Raw genomic sequence first — 19,211 nt, forward strand, 5'->3', positions numbered from 1 at the left:
AAGATGAGACCGACAGGGTTGTGGACAACAACAATGAGGACAACAGCAGTGAGGAAGATAACTTTAAGGACTACAGCAATAAAGATAAGAATGTCAAAGATAGGGATAACAGCCATGAGGACAATAAAGATGAGGGTGACATCATGAGGACTACAGTAATGAGGTTAAGAACCACAAAGATGAGGACGACAGCAATGAGGACGACAAAGATAAGGATAACAGTGGCAGTGACATTGCTGAGAGGTTAAGTCATCACAACATGGGGTGACAGGAATGAGGACTACAGCGATGAGGGTAAAGACCACAAAGATGTGAAGGACAAGGATGAGGACAATACCAATGAGAACAACAGCAGTGGGGACAACAGCAGCAGCGAGGGAGATAATAAGGACAACAGCAATAAAGATAAGGATGACAGCAATGAGGATGACAGCAATGAGGACAATACAGATGAGGATGACAGCAATGAGGACAATACAGATGAGGATGACAGCATTGAAGATGACAGCAATGAGGACTACAGCGATGAAAGTAAGGACCACAGAGATGAGGAAAACAGGGATAAGGACAATAGCAAAGAGGACAACAGCAATGAGGATGACAGTGATGAGAATGACAAAGATGAGGACGACAGTGACATTGAGGACCACCAAGAGGCTAGGTCAGCATCAGGAGCATGTATCTAGCACCTTCATCATGATCAGTGAGTGGCTCCCACTGTGGAGCAGTGCAGAGGAGGAGTAGGAGGAGCAGTGACTGGCAGGAAAAATAGTGGGAGACTCTCGGGTGAACCTGTCAGTTTAGGGATTCACGTCTGTGGAAAAAATGAGGTTAGCGCAGAGTCTGAACCCCGAACCTTCATGCTTACTCTGACTTCATAGACAAAGAAAGGCATTATTTTAATGTTACACTCAACATTACGATGATTTCAGAAGCGATCCCGCGTTATGATTAAAAGAGAAATGAAAAAAAATCCTACAAATCAGAATCAAGGAACAACTACCTGACGACTTCTAGTCCTGAAGAATGTCAGAATAACTTGTCACAGGCTGTGGAGTCGTGCTGTTTAGAAAACAGGCTCATACGAGATGCATTCAGGTACTCGGCAGAAAATGGGAATCCTTAAACACCTGAAAGAACCCTCTGTTGTGCGGTTAACATTAATAACCCTGTTTTTATCCAAACACTCTGACGTGTAAAGAGTCTGTGTAAAAACAGTGTGTAAATATGAAATGAGCACCCGTGAAGGATCAAACCGGGACATTTGCTGCTTCACGTGAATGAGAAGAACAAAGAGAAAGCTAAATGTTTTTCTATAATTGAAATTTTTTCCTCTGTGATGTCCCATCAGACGTCTCGCTGCTGTCAGCTGTTCCAACACTTCAGAAAGTACAAGCCCTAAGCAGCTCAGCCTTTTCTTTGGAAAAATGCATCGTGGGAAGATAGTGTCCATCATCCCCACGCTGAGGAGAGTTCAGTCTGCAGGGTGACATCTGTGAGACCTGTCAGCGCGAGGACTCGGGGAGGTGGAATGAATTAAAGCTGAGGAGGGAGTCTGCACGTGTTTGTAAATTATGAGGTTCTGATTTGAGACATCAACACTGACTTCAAGCGTTCTCCTTTATTTTACCTTTTTACACAAACAGTGTGAGAGAGACAGAGGAGGTTACTGAAACGGCGTCTTCAAGATAAAATGTGTGGCTGCAGGTCAAGTTGACTTTTTTGTATCTTCTGCTCTTTAGACAAACAAAAACTCCTTCCAAAGCCAGCTCAGGCATATTTACTGGTCTTAAAGTCTTTGTGAGGACGATCAGTTTGACGTTGATTACAGTGACACCTGTGGCTGTGATAGGTAGTGTTTTTCCAGGATAAAGACTACATTTCCCATGAGCACCATCACCCACTGCCATAAAGGCGGAACCCTTACCAAAACACTTCAATAATCTGAATTGAAACCAAGATTTCAGCCTTTTCTCACTCTTTATTTCTCTCTTAAACATATGTGGAGCTTAAAAGTTTTTCTTTTGTGGAAAATTATTCAACTTGGGGTCAAATTTCTTGCATGTCCATGATGCAGTTTGTTCTTTGACCTCTTAATGTCTAACACATTGTTCTGTCAGGATCACTCTCCTTTAAAACAATCATTATTAGCATGCACAGTAGGGTATGAAGGGTAGTATGGGTCTGTTCTGGGGCCACATGCTCACATGAGAGCCAGGTTTAAATTTCCTGTAAACAGTAAACAGGTCGTGAGTCTCTTCCTCTTGCTTTTCCAGTCTTTATTTTTTAGCACTCATACCTGTTTTTATCGTTCACAACAAGAAACTTCAACCACAATAAAAGGATTGTGACTACAAAATACTCCATCCTTTAAAATACTTTAACAAAAGTCTCTCATAATGTTTCATTCTCTGACACATTAAGGAAAAAATATCGGTTTTCAAACTTAATTCCTCGACTGTTTTCCTCCCTGCTTGGATCATCCTAAGGAGCAGTGTAATGATTTCTTTTTGTGTGCTGTCTCTGTAAATAGAATGTATCCATATTTTGCAGCTACTACGATAACAGTGGTGTGCAGAGAGGTGGGCTGGAGGGGCTATCACCCACTCTTGGAAGGCAAAAGATGCACTAAAGTGCCCATTTGGGAGCCCAAAGGGGCGCTAAAGAGTCCTCTTGAGGGTCTAAACACTTGCGAAAGTGCCGCCTTAAAAGCCAAAACAGGCTCTAAAGTGCCTGTCTTGGCTTTCCGTTTTATGTGATCCAGAACACAATCGTAAGTGCTCTCCAGGGAGCTGAAAGCCTGCATGAAAGCTCTTTGGAACTGCAACGCTTTCAAGCCCCATTTCCACCAAGCGGTTCAGTTCAATTTGATGAAGAAAATTTTTCGGTTCTCTTTCAAAAACATGGAACAATTCACAAGATCAAAATATAGTTTTGAAATTTCAGAATTCCCAAGAGAACCCGAAAGGGTGCAGGTTGAAGCTTAAAGGGCAACTCCGGTTTTTTGACACCTGGACCTTATTTATAGGTGTGTGCATGCTCATATACTCACGCAGACAAACATCGTGCAGCTCGAGTCCTTCAGAAGTTATTTAGATCCAGCTGATTTTAGCTGCACTTAGCGGGGGCCACGGCAAGGGAGCTTCAGCACGGGACATAATCTCTGCAAAATCACTCATTTCGGCTATATTTTTTCATCCATCGCCAGTGTTATCATAAAGTCAGCTCGTCTACCGTCTTCAGAGTACGACTTTGAGTTTGACGGTTGTCCTTACCAGTTTGAGCCTGAGTACACAGACAAGGAGCTCCATGAAAGAAGGATGCAGAGGGAGAGAGACGAAGAGCTGGCTCGAGAACAACAAACAGGAGCACGTCCACGACTCAATGCGAACTGGTGGTGCGCTTGTGGACAGTGTTCGCCTATGGCAACAGAAGAGGAGTTTGTTTGTGATAACGATGGATAGCGATGGATGAAAAATTAAAGCCGAAATGAGCGATTTTGCAGAGATTATGTCCCGCGCTGAAGCTCCCTTGCCGTGGCCCCCGCTAAGTGCGGCTAAAATCGGTTGGATCTAAATAACTTCTGAAGGACTCCGAGCTGCACGATGTTTGTCTGAGTGAGTATATGAGCATGCACACACCTATAGATAAGGTCCAGGTGTCAAAAAACCAGAGTTGCCCTTTAAGCTTATTGAAACCTACCCCTCTCGTCTTATTAGATAAACAGCAAAAAAAGAAAATCACTAAGTTATTTCGTAGAAAAACAATATCAGTGCATATAATTGCTAGTAGAATTGGAACTATAATGATAATTTATCTCGGCATGCCACACATTTTGTGGAGTTTCCACTGACTAATCCCGGGACAAGTTGCAAAATAACTAAGACGAGCCGTCCTACTTTTTGGGACCCTTCCGTAGGGGTGTGGGACCAAATCCGATCCAATCCCAGAAGGTGGGGCTACAACACTGCAGTTGTTGATTGGTCAAAGAATCATCACTTATCGTGCAACAGTGGCTGCATTTCTCCTCACGGCACACAGACTTCTCTAAAACAAAACTTGATTGTGCTTTGTGATAAAGAGCTACATGCCAATCACAAAGAAGGCGAACTGCTGGATGTCTTTCATCGTTGCTCTTTGTTCACTGTGTTGTGTTTTTTTTTCTTTTTTCTTCTTCCTTGGATTTATTAGCAGGGCACTGTGTCGTGCTGCTATGGCGTCACGCTGTTATTTTACTGATGCAGCAAAAGGCAGCTGACTTACAAACCACCTTGACCGAGCCAACCCGTACCGAACTGTAGTGATCTAAACTGGCCTGCTTGGTGGAAACGGGGCCTTAAAGTGCCCCCTAGGTAGCAAAAATGTGTGCTAAAGTGCCCTCATAGTTGACAAAGACAAGCTCCACATGCCCTTTTCGTTCTTTTTCCCCTGCCCTTCAAAAGTTTGTGCAAGCCTGCGTTGTAACTTAAAGTTCAGAGTGGAGTCAAGATTTCTACCTGGGTGGGACTCAACGTGGATAATAAATTTCTTTTCCTCCTGAGTCTGAAACAAGGTATGAACAGTATTTGAGCTGCGTTCAGTAAACATGGAGTGAGTTTGCAGCGTTAAGGACCCGTGGAGACCCCCCTGACCTCAGGCTGATACTCTGCAGATCCACGGTGTGTGACGGGGACAGCAGACATGTAGAGCCGTCAGAGGAAAGAGTAAGATGATGTCTAAGAGCAGCAGTAGCCAGTTTCCTGCCTCCAACAGAGAACAGCTCAGTTTGTTCTTTTTGTACTTTCTTGTGCTGATAATTTTCAATGAAAGGCAATTACACTCGATGAACGCTCTTAATGTATTCTTATTGAGTTTTTCACCCGCTGGGAGCAGAATGAATCGCAGGAGAGGAGAATGAGAGCTGCACGAGGAAAGTTTAAGCTGACACGCACAGTTTATTCATTTCAGCTTCATGAAAATAATCTCACAGGACTGACTCTCTGCTTCTTCTCTTCTGTCGCTGCCCTGAACTTAAGGTGGTAAGTCTGATCATCAGTGTGTAAAAGGTTTTTCCAATGTCAATTCCTCACTTGAGGCTGAACTGAAACACCATTTCCTTATTCTTCAGATTTTATACCACATCAGGACTAAATGGACCAACGCGGAGCAGGTAAATCAAGCTGAGCAACATCATAGAGATAATCTCACTGTCGGCTGAATCATCACCTGAGGATCTCTGTGAAGAAGAAGAAGCTCAGAGAGAAACCCCATCTGGTCTGAAAGGAGCTTCGTCCACACTGAACTCTGAATTATTGAAGAGCTGAGCAGTCAGGTCCATCTGAGTCTGAGCCTCTATCACCCAGAGAATCATGAGTTGGACTTTTCTCTGGGTTTTTTATCCAGCTCTGTCACCAGTTCAAACAAAAGTCTATCTGTAAGGTCTGACTGTGCACAGGCTGCTCGTATGAAGCTAAAGCTCTGAATGTTCTGCAGAAACTCAACAACTCTTCCAGCTGACATCTCCAAATAAACTGACTTATCATGATGTAAAAATGTGAGAGTTAAAAAACACATCAGAGGACCAGACCAGGACCAAGACCAGGACCAAGACCAGGCTAGAGTCATGAGATGGAGCAGAAAATTCTATTCTATTCTATTCTATTCTATTCTATTCTATTCTACAATAAAAGTTCCAGAAATAATAAGACCTGGAATGATTTTAAATTTTACATTCCCTGGCTTTATTTCCTTCCTCCTTCTTCCATCAATCCATCCATCCATCCATCCATCCATCCATCCATCCATCCATCCATCCATCCATCCATCCATCCATCCATCCATCCATCCATCAAACCATCGGACTATCCATCCATCCATCCATCCATCCATCCATCCATCCATCAAACCATCGGACTATCCATCCATCCATCCATCCATCCATCCATCCATCCATCCATCCATCCATCCATCCATCCATCCATCCATCAAACCATCGGACTATCCATCCATCCATCCATCCATCCATCCATCTATCCATCCATCCATCCATCCATCAAACCATCCATCCATCAAACCATCGGACTATCCATCCATCCATCCATCCATCAAACCATCATCCACCCATCCATCCATGAAACCATCCATCCATCCATCCATCCATCCATCCATCCATCCATCCATCCATCCATCCATCCATCCATCAAACCATCGGACTATCCATCCATCCATCCATCCATCCATCCATCCATCCATCAAACCATCGGACTATCCATCCATCCATCCATCCATCCATCCATCCATCCATCAAACCATCGGACTATCCATCCATCCATCCATCCATCCATCCATCCATCCATCCATCCATCCATCCATCCATCCATCAAACCATCGGACTATCCATCCATCCATCCATCCATCCATCCATCTATCCATCCATCCATCCATCCATCAAACCATCCATCCATCAAACCATCGGACTATCCATCCATCCATCCATCCATCAAACCATCATCCACCCATCCATCCATGAAACCATCCATCCATGAAACCATCCATCCATCCATCCATCCATCCATCCATCCATCCATCCATCCATCAAACCATCGGACTATCCATCCATCCATCCATCCATCCATCCATCCATCCATCCATCCATCCATCCATCCATCCATCCATCAAACCATCGGACTATCCATCCATCCATCCATCCATCCATCCATCCATCCATCCATCCATCCATCCATCCATCCATCCATCCATCCATCCATCCATTAATCCATCAACCCTTTCATTTGTCCTTTCCTCATTTCTCTAATCCTTCCTTCATTCATTTTATTAATTTAATTTAATTCCCTTTGCCCTTACGAATTACTTTCCCTTTTTCTTCCATTTTTCCTTTCCCTTCCTATCCCTCCTTCCCTTCCTTGACTTTCTTTATGTCCTTAATATCTGTCCGTCCTTCCCATCTTCCTTCTTCCTCTCCTACTCCTAATTCCTTTTCTCTATACTGACTCCTTATCTTCCTTTCTCCTTTCATCTTATTTCACCTTTTTTTTCTCTTTCCTTTCTGCCTTGAACTATTCCCTCCTTTTGTTACTTCCTCCCTTCATTCTTTCTTTCTTTCCTTGCTTGCTTGCTTTTCTTTTATCCTTCTTTTTCCTTCCTCCACACCTTCTTTCTTCCTCTCTTTTTTTGCTTAATCTCCCCTTAATTCCCTTTTCCCTTTCTTTCTTTCTTTCTTTCTTTCTTTCTTTCTTTCTTTCTTTCTTTCTTTCTTTCTTTCTTTCTTTCTTTCTTTGATTTCATCACTCTGTAATGATGGCACAGGCAGCACACACAGAGACTGATGGTCCCAGAATCTGAAGTTTGGACTCCCTGCCGTGAAAGATGGCCGTTAGTTTGACCTCCTCTCTCCATGAGCAGCATTTCCTGAGTTTTTATTTCTGCTGCCAGGATCCTCACAGTCTCAGGGCTTATCAGTCCCAACCTGTGTTTGCATCCCTCACCTGTCCATCCGGCCACACAGCGACAGAATCCGCTGACTGGATCGCAGCCATCCGAGTTGACACAGTCACATCTCTCCCTGCAGTCCAGCCCGTACGAACCCTCCTGACAACAGCAAGACAAACAGGGATTCATGTTTCTGCAGCCTGCAGCCCCCTGGAGGAGCTCCTGATGTTTCAGTCAAACACGGAGAGGGATCAGACCCCAAGAGGTGCACTTACAGGACATGGTGCGTCACAGAAGTCGTCTCTCCAGCCCGGCGAGCAGGTGCAGGTCCCATTGACGGGGTCGCAGGCGGCGTCGTTTGCACACAGACACGTCTGGTTACAGTTTAAACCCCAGGTACCACTGGAGCATGGGATGGAGCAGTCCACACCCTGCCAACCTGCAGAGACACAACAAGAGGAACTATTAGTCCACAGGAACCATCAGAGGAACCATCAGTGCTCCCATTGGACAAGAGCTCTTTAAATTACTGTAACTCCTTAACTATTTTGGCTAGAGAGAAAAGTTAAATGGCTCCTTAAAGAGGTAAAAACAACATTAATAGGGATATCCAGGGTATCATGATACTGCATAGGAAGCCAGGTGCAACACTGTTCCAATCATAACAATAAATGATGCATGTTGTCCTCAATACTGTAACCTCAGCGACTCGAGGAAGAGAAAAAATCTAACAGGAGGAAGAGAAGATGAGCTTTCTGGGCATGATCTCTGACTCTTGAAGAACAAAATAACAAAAACCAGTCCAGGTGGCTCGGATGATACTTCGGTGCTTAAGAGTTAACATGAATCAAAGTGATCACGGCGTCTGCTTTCAGTCCTTTTAAGAGCCAGGTGCACCTGAAGGCATCAGATTTATTGTTTACTTTCTTTCAACTGCAGATCTTAGTATTATTTGTCCTCCCATGTGCCAAAAAGGCCTGTAAAAGGCAAATCTAGGGTAAAATAGGTGCTAAACTAGAAAAAAAAAATGAAATCTTATCAAGTGCTTTTTTCTTATATTCAGCAGAAAGTGTCTTTAAGCCCTTTGCACACCAAACAAGTATTTTTTGCGCAAATACTTTGCATGTTATTAATTTTTTTTTAACCTATTGTTTTTCAATGCAAGCTTTCACACCAGCAACATTCTTTTGCTGTGCAAAACTGCAGCTTTTATTTCTTCAACCGAGGTCGATCTTTCCAAAGTTTTGCTTAAAACTTAAAACGTACCTTTTGAGTCTGGCCTTAAATTTAGTTTTACTTTTACTTATTTATTTATCCTAACTTTTGGTTCAATATATATTTATCTTTTTTTATGTCTCTTAAAGGGGAAATAACATGCTTGTTTCTCCTTTTCACTATGCCAGACTAGGATGCCTGTAAAGCATTTCTGCCCTCAGTACAAGTCGTTTAGTTCCTTCATTTCCCCACAATAGCGTTCTCAATATCCTCAGTTTAGGCCATTCTTAAGATCTCGTTGAAACGCTCCGTTTTGAGAATGACCTCCAGTAACCTCGCAACGTCACAGCCCTTTGTGCTCTGATTGGTCAGTTCTATCAGAGGGGCGGAGGGGGTAGAGCCAGGGGGCAGTTTTTGCAGCATGGCAGTATTTACAAAATCGCCACATTGAATGGGGCAGACCGAGCGAGTTTGCTGTTTGCCAAAACTTCACCGTAAGGCATTGATAGCACTAATAAAATGGCAGAGTGTAGGATATGTCCTTTTATATTGGACCCCGAGTCAGACCCGGACGGTTCTGCAGCTCAGGAGGAAGAAAATCCACCTGGACACAGATCATCTCAGGACGCTTCAGTGTGGTGAGTCAAAGCGGTACTGTAACATGTATAGTTTATACGTTTATACTCGGCTCTTGGTGGGTGTATCCCTTGGTGGCGGTTGTGTGACTAACTGACTTCACAGAGGAGGAGCTGCTTTATCAGATTACTCCAATAAAAAGAAAGGATCCTCGTGTCGTCATGAAGGTCGAAATCTCGTGGCCAAATGTCAATGACCTGTTTTCAGAGGCATCAAATCTCATTCTAGGATATCAGAAAAAAAACAATATCTAATTTTTTGAAAATTCAGGGGGTGAAAGGTCTTGTTTTCAAATTTATTATATTATATGTAAGTATTAAATCAGGGATCAGCATGATATGTCCCCTTTAAGCTAATTATTTATCTTCTTATTTACTGCACTGTTACTTTTAGCTTCTCAATTTTGTATCTTTAAGTTTTAGTTCTACATCATTTCTCCTTTACTGCTTTAATCTTTTAATATTTTATTATGTTATTTGTTTCTTTAAGCTTGGTTGTTTTATCTTCTTACTGTGAATTTAACATTTTACTCCTGATAGTGTTTCCACAGTTCCTCAGGTCATATGAATGGATTTTAATTAAATTGTTCACCTTGTGCACCAGGGGTGTGGGTTGGTGGGTAAGAGGTGGAGGGTTGTACACTGATGTGTGTTTTTTGTTGTTGTTGTTGTTTGCTTTGTTTTGTTTTGATTTGTTAAGCACTTTCTGTTGCCACCATTGTGCATGAAAAGTGCTTTATAAATGAAGTTTGATTGATGATTGATTGAAGGATTACACATCCGACCAATCAAAACAAAAAAACATTGGTTGTTAAAAAGTCACACACCAAAACATTCAACATCCATTGTGTTTGTATCCCAGCAACTGGTCCTTTACGACAAAAGACATAAAAACTACAAAGACAGCAATTATAAAGACAATATTTGGAGGAGATTAGCTGCAGGGATCGAATCTGTCGATCCAATTTTTTTTGCAATTTTGTGCCTTTATTTGCATTGCCATTGGTGTGCAAAGGCCTTAGAAGAATCTGAGCCATATTTACCTTACCAGTCCAGAAAAATGTCCTATTCCAAGTTATTTAAACACAAAAGTGAGCTCCGGATTACTTGTAACAAGTACAAAAAAATCTGCTAATGAAACAAGAGAAAACTAACTTAAAACAAGAGATTATGCTTGTTTTAAGCAAATTTTTAGCAACTTTTTCTTGTTCAATTGGCAGATTATTTGTTACTTGTTACAAGCAATTCAAACCTCATTTTAGTCTTTAAATAACTGGAAACAAGACTTTAATATGGACTGATCAGTTAAATGTGGCTCATATCAAGAGTAATAAGACATTTTGACCTAAAACAAGACAAAAACACTTGATAAGATTTTAGTTTTTTTTGCAGCATGTTCTTGAACCCTCTGTTCATACAAACGTATCCGCTGTGACCTGCTTATTGTAATTGTAGCGATACTTATTATGTTGTTTCTGGTCAAAATATCCTCACACACTCATTTTAACCCACACTGATTGGAAAAGTCCAGATATAGATCTTGTTTAGAGACATTCGCAGCCAAAGCATGAGGACCTGACTGAATATTCTGGATGAAATCGTTGCTGAGTTGCGACGTGTCAGGAAACTTGTGACCAACTTCGCCCCTCCATCCCGTGTCCTCAGTTTTTCTCACGGAAAAAGAAAATAAGGTTTTTCAGGGTGAACTCAGACCCCACAGGTCTTCGCCCCGCGCTCCGGCTCAGATGTGTCTCCACTTTAATTACCCAGCATCCCCCATGAGGTTCAGTGCTGCATAAATATTTAAAGATGCTGATATTGAGAGATAATAAGGAAGCAGAGAACAATATGTGAAACACAAAACCAGCTCTGGAGTCGGTGGTACTTATTTTTTGGTGGGTCAGGATTTTCAGGCCGGGAGGAGAGAAGAATAAATTTATCATCAATAACCACAGAGTAATAAAAGTTTAAGAAAGTTTAAGGATTGTTTCTTAAAGGTGAAGGGTAGCTTTAAAGGCGATTAAGCAGGGGAAAGAGTTTACGGCTGTGGGTGTTTGATGCATAATGTGCAGAACGTGTTATGGTATTTTTACCCTTAAAGTAACAGAAACAATGCATCCAGGAGCACAAAAGCTGCAGATTTTCACCTTTAGATTTCTGGATTATTGTTCCACGTCTGAAGGAAGGAGCAGGAAGGATCATTTCTGAACCACTCAGGTGAAAATTATGCAACAGTGAGGATTTGAAAAGGCGTTTTCTTTCACAGAGAGAGTTGAAAGGCAGTGGAGCTGAGAGACGTTTCTGGGCCTCGCCACAAAGCAGAACACAATTTGTAAAAAATGTTGAAAGCGGTGCGAAGAAGCAGCGAGGAGTTCCTCCTCCTACGACGGCAGAGAGGAGGCGCTTTGAATTAAGGCTGCTGTAGTTTTGTGTCCAACTTTAGAGAGAGTTTCAAAGATGTTCAGGGAATCAGAGGAGGAGGAGAAGAAGGTGAGGCTGGTTTTTAACTTCAGATTGTTTTAACGTCACGTCTGCCGGCTGGGTTTTGGCAGGATGATAACAGCTCTGCCACAGATCAAGCAGAAAACTGTCTTTATGTCTCATTGTTAGGGTGGTTATTACGACCAGCCAAGTGGTAAAGAAACGTTCATTTCTTAAGACCTGTAATTCAGAGTCAGACCAACCGAAAAACTGAACTCTGCACTATTGATATCCCCAACCCGCAGAGAAGAAGAGGAGGATCTTTCTAAACACCGGTCCTAAAGAATAATTAAAACATCTTATACAGAAGTTACAACCGGAAATGAAAGGTTTGACATGTTTTCAGTGGTTTTCATGCATCGAGGAATAATCACAGGCGGCTGTGGCTCAGTGGTAGAGTCTGTTGTTTCTGAACCCAAAGATCAGGGCTTGATCTACAGTCCCGCCGCATTTTGTGGCGTTTTCTCAGACTAGAAACAGGACATGGATTTTGCACTGGGGTCGTGAGGATCCCCCAAAAATTCCTGAACAGTCGAGCCGAGGACTGGATCATGCTTTTGTTTCTATGGGGAAAACTTTTTTGTCATATTTGGGCATGAATCACCTCTGAATCCCTTATTATCAAATATTTTTTAAATAATGAAATCTTGTGGGGTGAAGAAATGCAGAGGTTTGTTTTTGTGTCTTGTGTGAAAAGTACTGAACCTTCTCTGCAGATGCAGGATCCATCGATGTGTGAGCAGGACATCTCGTTGTGACAGGAGCAGGAGGAGGTGCAGTTGGTCCCGTACAGACCTGAGGGACAGCTGATGGAGCAGTCGTCTCCCTGAAAACAATGGACAGACAAAAAGAGATGTTACAAGAAAATGATTCATGACATTCACATGATGTCACCAACCGCCACATGTTTGGCATTTAGAGACACGTCTGACAGTTGTTGTTCAGTTGGAAGCTGGAGCTGATCCCTGCTGCAGGATGAACACCTGCCGGTTCGTCCTACCACCTCCTGCAGCGCCCCTCCAGAGCAGCTGCCCAGGTTCACGTTAAATTCATTATAAGCTCACGTCTGAGTGAAGCCTGCAGGCGGGGACGCAGCAAACAAGAACATGTTTTATAAAAGACGGAGACGATCTTCCTCCCTGCAGAGGAACACGACGTCTGAGCTCGTCCAATCACAGAGGACGTGTTCTCTGGCATTAGCAGGATGTTTAACCTGTTAGCACGCTGAGAGCGAGTCACACGCCGCCACATTGATCAACACCTTCAACATATAAACTGCTCATTAAAGACCAACCTGCTGCCTTTACAGCCCTGTTAATCTGATATTCATAAAGACAGGAGAGAGACAGAGACAGAGGCCTAATTAAAAAGTTTACTAAAGAGAACTTTGGTATTAAAGAAGGTGTGAAGGGTTAAATAAGGAAAATCATTTCAATTTTCCAGACGAGTCATGCAGGATGTTCGTACAGGTGACCTTTGGAATAATAAACATGAACCAATCGATGAGTTCTGATATTTATCACATGGATTTATATTCAAAGAGTACGTGGGGAGATTTATCAGCCTGTTTTTATCTTTATGATCACAAATACAACACCAGGGACAATGAACACACAGAGGTCAGAAGAAAAAATCATGCTTATAAAGTACCAACACTGGATGTTCAGACTGAGTGTGTGCAGATCTTCAAACCTCTTCGTTTTCATATGAGTGTTTAAAATTCACAAGAAATGAAAATTTCATCGCAAAAGGATCCCCTAAAGGACCTCAAACACTAAGGTCTGCCCATAGCTCCGCCCCCAACAAGCCTCCAGAGGGCTGGCCAATCAGAGTGAAGGGGGTTTCCTTAAAGAGACAGCAGCTAAAACAAAGTGTTTGAGACAGAGGCTGAAATAAGATCTTCCTTAAACACCAGGACTTTATGAGCTGTAACCCATCTAAAGATACTAAGGGATCACCACAGGGACAGAATAAGGACTAAAAAACAATTACCAGGCTAAATGTAAATAAAAATAGAATAAATACAGACTCCTGGAATGTTGAGACCAAAAGGCAACATCCAGAAAAATGAAACCTGTACTGAAGTGTTTAAGACCGGAAACCACGTACACACCATAAACTAGGGATGGGTACTGAATTCGGTACTTTTATAGGTACCGACCAAATTCTGTCAAAAGTACCAGGTACGGATTCACGTAAAATCAAAAGGTACCATGTTTAGGAACCTAAATGCATCCTTGTGATTGTTAGGGAGTGGAAGGGTAGGCGATTTTCCATGCAACTCAAAAAGTACCAAAAATGATACCGTTGAGTACTGGTTCTGATTGCCAGGTACCAGGCAGCAGTACCGTATCGTTTCTAATGTGGAAGGTATCCATCCCTAATCCATCAGTTATTAAACATTTCTAACTGTGTTTGAACATGATACACAAATTAGTATTAATGTATGTATCAATAATTCACAGATGATGTGTTAGGTATTAATTTATTCTTAATTAATGCTAAAAAGTGTGTAGTTTATGTAAAATGTTACCAAAAACTTAAAGGTTTCATTATTAAACATATTGTTTATTACACCATAAACACACACAAAAGTACTGGAAATTGGTACCGTTGAGTACCGGCACTGATTGCCAGGTACCCGGCATCGGAGCAGTATCGTTTTAAATGTGGAAGGTACCCATCCCTACCATAAAGTGTATGAAACATGGAAATAGTCTCCACAATGTCACCTGTCTCTTCCTGAAACAATGAAATGAAGTCAATCAGCCATATTGGCTATGATGCAGGCTTTGAACTTCAAAAAAAAAAAAAAAAAACAAGAGCTTTTATAGCATTAAAAACAGATTTACAGCCTGGTTTGAAAAAGGCTTAGGTCTGAAACATTAATTTCACTATCATCACAAACTTCTAACTAAGTGCCCTTTGGGATTAAGCTGTGTGCTAAAGCGCACTCCTGAGAGTCAAAACACTTGCTGGAGTGCCCTCATTGGGGCACACTAAAGTGACCTTTTAAAAGCCAAAACATGCGCCACAGTGGGATCAAGTGTATGCCCAGGTGCTCACTTGGGTGGGAAAACACACTTGGCTGGTTAAAACACCATAAAATGTCCTCTTTGGATGAAATTGTGTGCCTAAGTGCCCTTTCTGGAGCTAAAACATGTTCTAAAGTGTGCTTTTGGGTGCCAAAACTCAGGCTTATGTGCCCTCCTAGTTGGAAAAACACACAAAAGTGCCCTCTTCAGTGGTTTCTTCAGTGAAGACAACATACTGTACATGCTCTTTTCTGTCTCTTCGCCCATGCCTTTAAAAAGTCTGTGCATGCCACTGCCTACTTTCATACTTTTCTATTTCCTTCAACATTATTCTATATTTGTACGTCCAAACAGGTTATTAACAGCTGTTGATTCACCTTCTATGAATTTAACATCTTTGATTTTGTCCACAAACAAATCTAGAGTCTGTCAGTTACTCTAGTATAGAAATAAAACCTTCTGTATTTCTAACTTTCCCTGAAACCTGACTCAAGTTCCTCCTCCTGTTCTGTTCTGACGGATCAGAGTTGTTGTTGTTCTGCAGAAACTGAGCCCAGAGTCAGACGCCTTCACAGATATCGATCCATCCGTCCAACACGGTGACAACAGCACATATAAATTCTGTTTCAAGCTGAAGTCTTGTCCACGCGTGACACACGGAGCGCCAAACTGTGAGCTAGCAGCGCGGCATAAATCATCTTTAAATCAATGAAAGTGAGCTGAGAGGAGCATCTGTCTGAATTTGGCTGCCGCGAAGCAAACAGACGTTAATCTGCAGAGTTCATCCTGCTTTCATCTGCCGGATCACTGATGTCCTTCGTCCAATTATCAAAGCGTCTCTGAGCTGTGAGGTGTCTCATCGCTGCGACAGATCAGGGAGACAGCGGGGAGCCGAGACACACACCAGACACTAACCACACACACTCCCAGCACCATGTGTTACTTTAATATTATCACCTACAACATCATCAGAGACAGAAATTAAAGTTAAAATCCACATTGGTCTGAGAGGTCAGTGTGTGTGTGTGTGTGTGTGTGTGTGTGGGCAGGTGTCTCAGCTGCAGCTGCAGCTCTTGCTCTTTAACACGCTGAGGTTCATTCATCAGGAGCTGTTGACTCTGCAGCTTTAACTGTAACCTGTCACGTCCCTGGGTACAGCTACTGCAGGTGCAAACCCATGATCTAGGTCGACCTGTAGGAGAAAAGGTGTGTGTTTGTGTGCATGTGTGTGTGTGTGTGTGTGTGTCAGGGCAGTGCTGTGTTTGGATATCTTTGAAAGTATTGTTTCAGCTTTTTTCACTGAGAGCAGCTGACTCAAACTGACCAAGCTGAAAATGTTGATCGAGTATACAACACACAAAACTTGGACTAATGTGTGTGTCTGGATGTTAAAGTGTGATCGTTGTGTCTTTGTAAATTCTCACTAATCCAGGGCCCGTATGCACGTTCAGTCATTAAAAAAATGGGACCATTAGTCCCAAAGTTCTGTTATGGAACAGCCCATTTAGCTGCAGCGTTAGCCCCATGCACGATTCAAAATATTCAGACAGTTAACTAATGACACCATAAAGCAACGCAGGTGCAGATTACGTCATAATTCAGGAGAACCCCCTGGAAAACCCCATCAACAAATTCAAAATGCACATGCCTGCCACTTTTAAACAGTAATACATCTGGCGAGCAATAACAGCGTGACTGAGAGAAGATCAAGAAAAACATTTTGCAGCTGTAGAAATTGAGATTTTATTACGAGAATACACAAACAGCTGTTATCAGTGCGTCAAGGCCTTTGCACACCGAGTCCATTTTTTTCATCTGAAACTTGTGCATGTTAAAAATAAATTTGATCCCATGTTATATCACTCATGCTTGCACACTCAATCCGAAACTTTCGCCAGTCATAATTTTTTTGAAACAGGTTTGATTTTTTTGCGCATCTACTCAGCTCATTTCCTGGGTAGTTTGACTATTCAGAGACGCTGTAGGCCACTTGCAACATCTCATTTTCACATTTTCTGACTTATTTACTTTACACATTTTCGGCGATGTTTAGATGATTAACGAAGACTTGTGTATGCATGTGTGTATGTGCGACAGTGTGTCTGTGTGCCCTCAGGATCAATTGCTTGATCACTGCTTGATGATTCAATTTTTCTCATACTGCAAATTTTCGCAAATGAAATAAAATAAACGTATCAGAAACAGTGTGACATCTGAAAAAACCTGACTCAGTGTGCAAAGGCCTTCAATCAGGTAAACAAAGAGAAAGAAAAAGTTTGGTGATCTTGAACAGAGTAAACACATGTGGTGTTTCTGAGCACACAGACGTAAACCTCAATAAAATCAGTAATATGAAAGCAGCTTTGCAAAACAAGCGCTGAAACAATGCTCCAGTACCTTGATGAATAACTCTTAAAGCAGTTTTTGAACTCCAACATTTCAACACCACATATTTATCTTGCTGTTAGTGGCTTGTCATGCATACGGACCCAGGTCATAATTATTCTGTAGAATCAAAAAACCGAGGCAACTGGACTGTTTAGAGTTTGGGAAGATGTCCTGAGAGGTGAAACCATACACTGAATATAGGATGGATAGCGTGCGGTGTTGAGGCCATAGTACCCCAGGTCAGAGTCGCTGCCATTGTGCAGTGAGAGTCTGTGCAGTAGAGGATCTGAGTGGAGCCAGTCCAATGACCAATGACCTTTTTGCTGTGAGGCTGTAGCACTAACCATTGTGCCATCATGCAGCCCCCAATAAATCTTACTATTCCTAAAAAAATACACAAGAATGATATAAAACCCTGTTTTTAACCTCTGGTAACTGATGAAAAAGATACTTTTCTGAAAAAAGAGGATTTGAACACAATACAGCCCAATGATATCCTCATATCACCACAGCATGAGAAACAATGAGTGTATTTATTTTTTAAAGTTTGACCACAGCTCATCTGGGAAGACTGGGGAGGCAGCGTTTTTGACCTTTACTGCAGGCAGCCACCAGGGGGAGCAGTTTTTGTGGTGACCTCACTTTGAGCCAAGCAAGATGACGTCCATTTTTTTTCTCAGTTTATGGGTGAAACATCTTCCCTAACTCCCCTGTTTAACTGTTGTGTGTGTAATGTGTGTGTGTGTACTTACGATGTATCCTGGAGCGCACACACAGCTTCCAGTGACGCCATCACAGTCAGCTCCATTTGCGCAGGCGCACGGCTCTCTGCAGCCCTCACCGTAGTAACCTGCTGGACAGGTCTCGTTACAGTAGAGGCCCGCCCACCCGGCTGCACAGGTGCACTCACCTGACAGAGGATGGCAGCTGAGAGACAGAGGGGGGTGCAAGAAAATGTCAATTAGCATAACGTAATCAAACATTATTTTATAGTCAAATGTAACGCAACATTTCACAACATACTTTTATGTAAAATAGTGATAAAAAGTAACATAAAGGAATATAACTCAGAGAACTGTAATGTAATCAAACGTATGACGACGCAATGTTATACGAGACAAAGTAATGCATCTTGTAAATTTATGACCAACATAATGAAAACTAACTTCAAGATGCTATGAGGAGGATCTGTTTAAATTGCAATCCCTCGCCACTTCGTGGCCCAGAGTCTCCTTACACTGTCGCAAATAACATCTAGTGAGGTGTGTGTTTGTTTGGATTAAATGGAGATTGGATTTAAACTAATTTTCTTTGTTCAAGACAACTTTTTACTAGAGACAACGTACCGATGTATGGGACTTATTAGTACAGTTACATAGAGCTATGGTTTGAAATGTGACATCAAGCAAACGTTTTAGCAGCCGGATATATGTTAGCACCATTAGCAGCCCAGTGCTCCAACATATCTGTAGGCTAACGTGACAGCAAGTAAACACTCTCAGTTTGTAATTAGTTTAGTAGCCATTTATATTTAGTGCAGCTGACAGCCGGTGCTCTCAGACATGTCTGTAATGTGTAACGTCAGTAAATCCTGGTTAGCTATGTCCTGCTAGTCATCTACCAAGCAGAGCTAACGTAACCTCACTCTTCATTTTATTGATGGACTCTCAAGTTTGAACAGACCACTGCAGAATAACTGCTGCATTAGCCTTTAGCTCGAGCTCTATCACTCTCCCATTTATCTTTCTTCTGCTCTTCTGTATTTTTTCTCTCTGACAATTAGGCTCCAGTGTCCACCATCACTACAAAACTAGTCCCAGATGTATTTTTTTTCTCACTACTAAACTTCTTCAGCCGGTGTGGTGCTGTCATAGAGACCTAGACGTGCCGGTCCTGGTCAACCCAAACTGGATGCTAAGAAGTAGCAATTTAAAATAGCCTGTAACCAGCAATATTGCTGATAATCTCATATTAAAGTGTGGATTATGATGATCGGGCATATATCTAGAAGGGAGACTTTTTCAAGATC

At 42.1% G+C, this 19,211-nt stretch overlaps 1 protein-coding gene across 1 annotated transcript in view; it reads right to left on the reverse strand.

The window, feature by feature from the left end:
- Positions 1 to 19,211, reverse strand: part of LOC141788233 (multiple epidermal growth factor-like domains protein 11) — a 123,501-nt gene that overhangs the window by 29,354 nt on the left and 74,936 nt on the right. The window contains exons 10-13 of the mRNA XM_074667114.1: positions 17,935 to 18,109; positions 12,465 to 12,585; positions 7,704 to 7,867; positions 7,485 to 7,587 (exon numbers count right to left, since the gene is read on the reverse strand). Of these exons, the coding sequence (XP_074523215.1) occupies positions 7,485 to 7,587; positions 7,704 to 7,867; positions 12,465 to 12,585; positions 17,935 to 18,109 (563 nt within the window). The remainder of the gene's footprint in view (positions 1 to 7,484; positions 7,588 to 7,703; positions 7,868 to 12,464; positions 12,586 to 17,934; positions 18,110 to 19,211) is intronic.

The sequence above is a fragment of the Halichoeres trimaculatus genome, unplaced genomic scaffold (genome assembly GCF_033239565.1).
Source record: "Halichoeres trimaculatus isolate MK-OKI-2021-1 unplaced genomic scaffold, fHalTri1.1 fHalTri1_scaffold_3, whole genome shotgun sequence".
Lineage (NCBI taxonomy): Eukaryota > Metazoa > Chordata > Actinopteri > Labriformes > Labridae > Halichoeres > Halichoeres trimaculatus.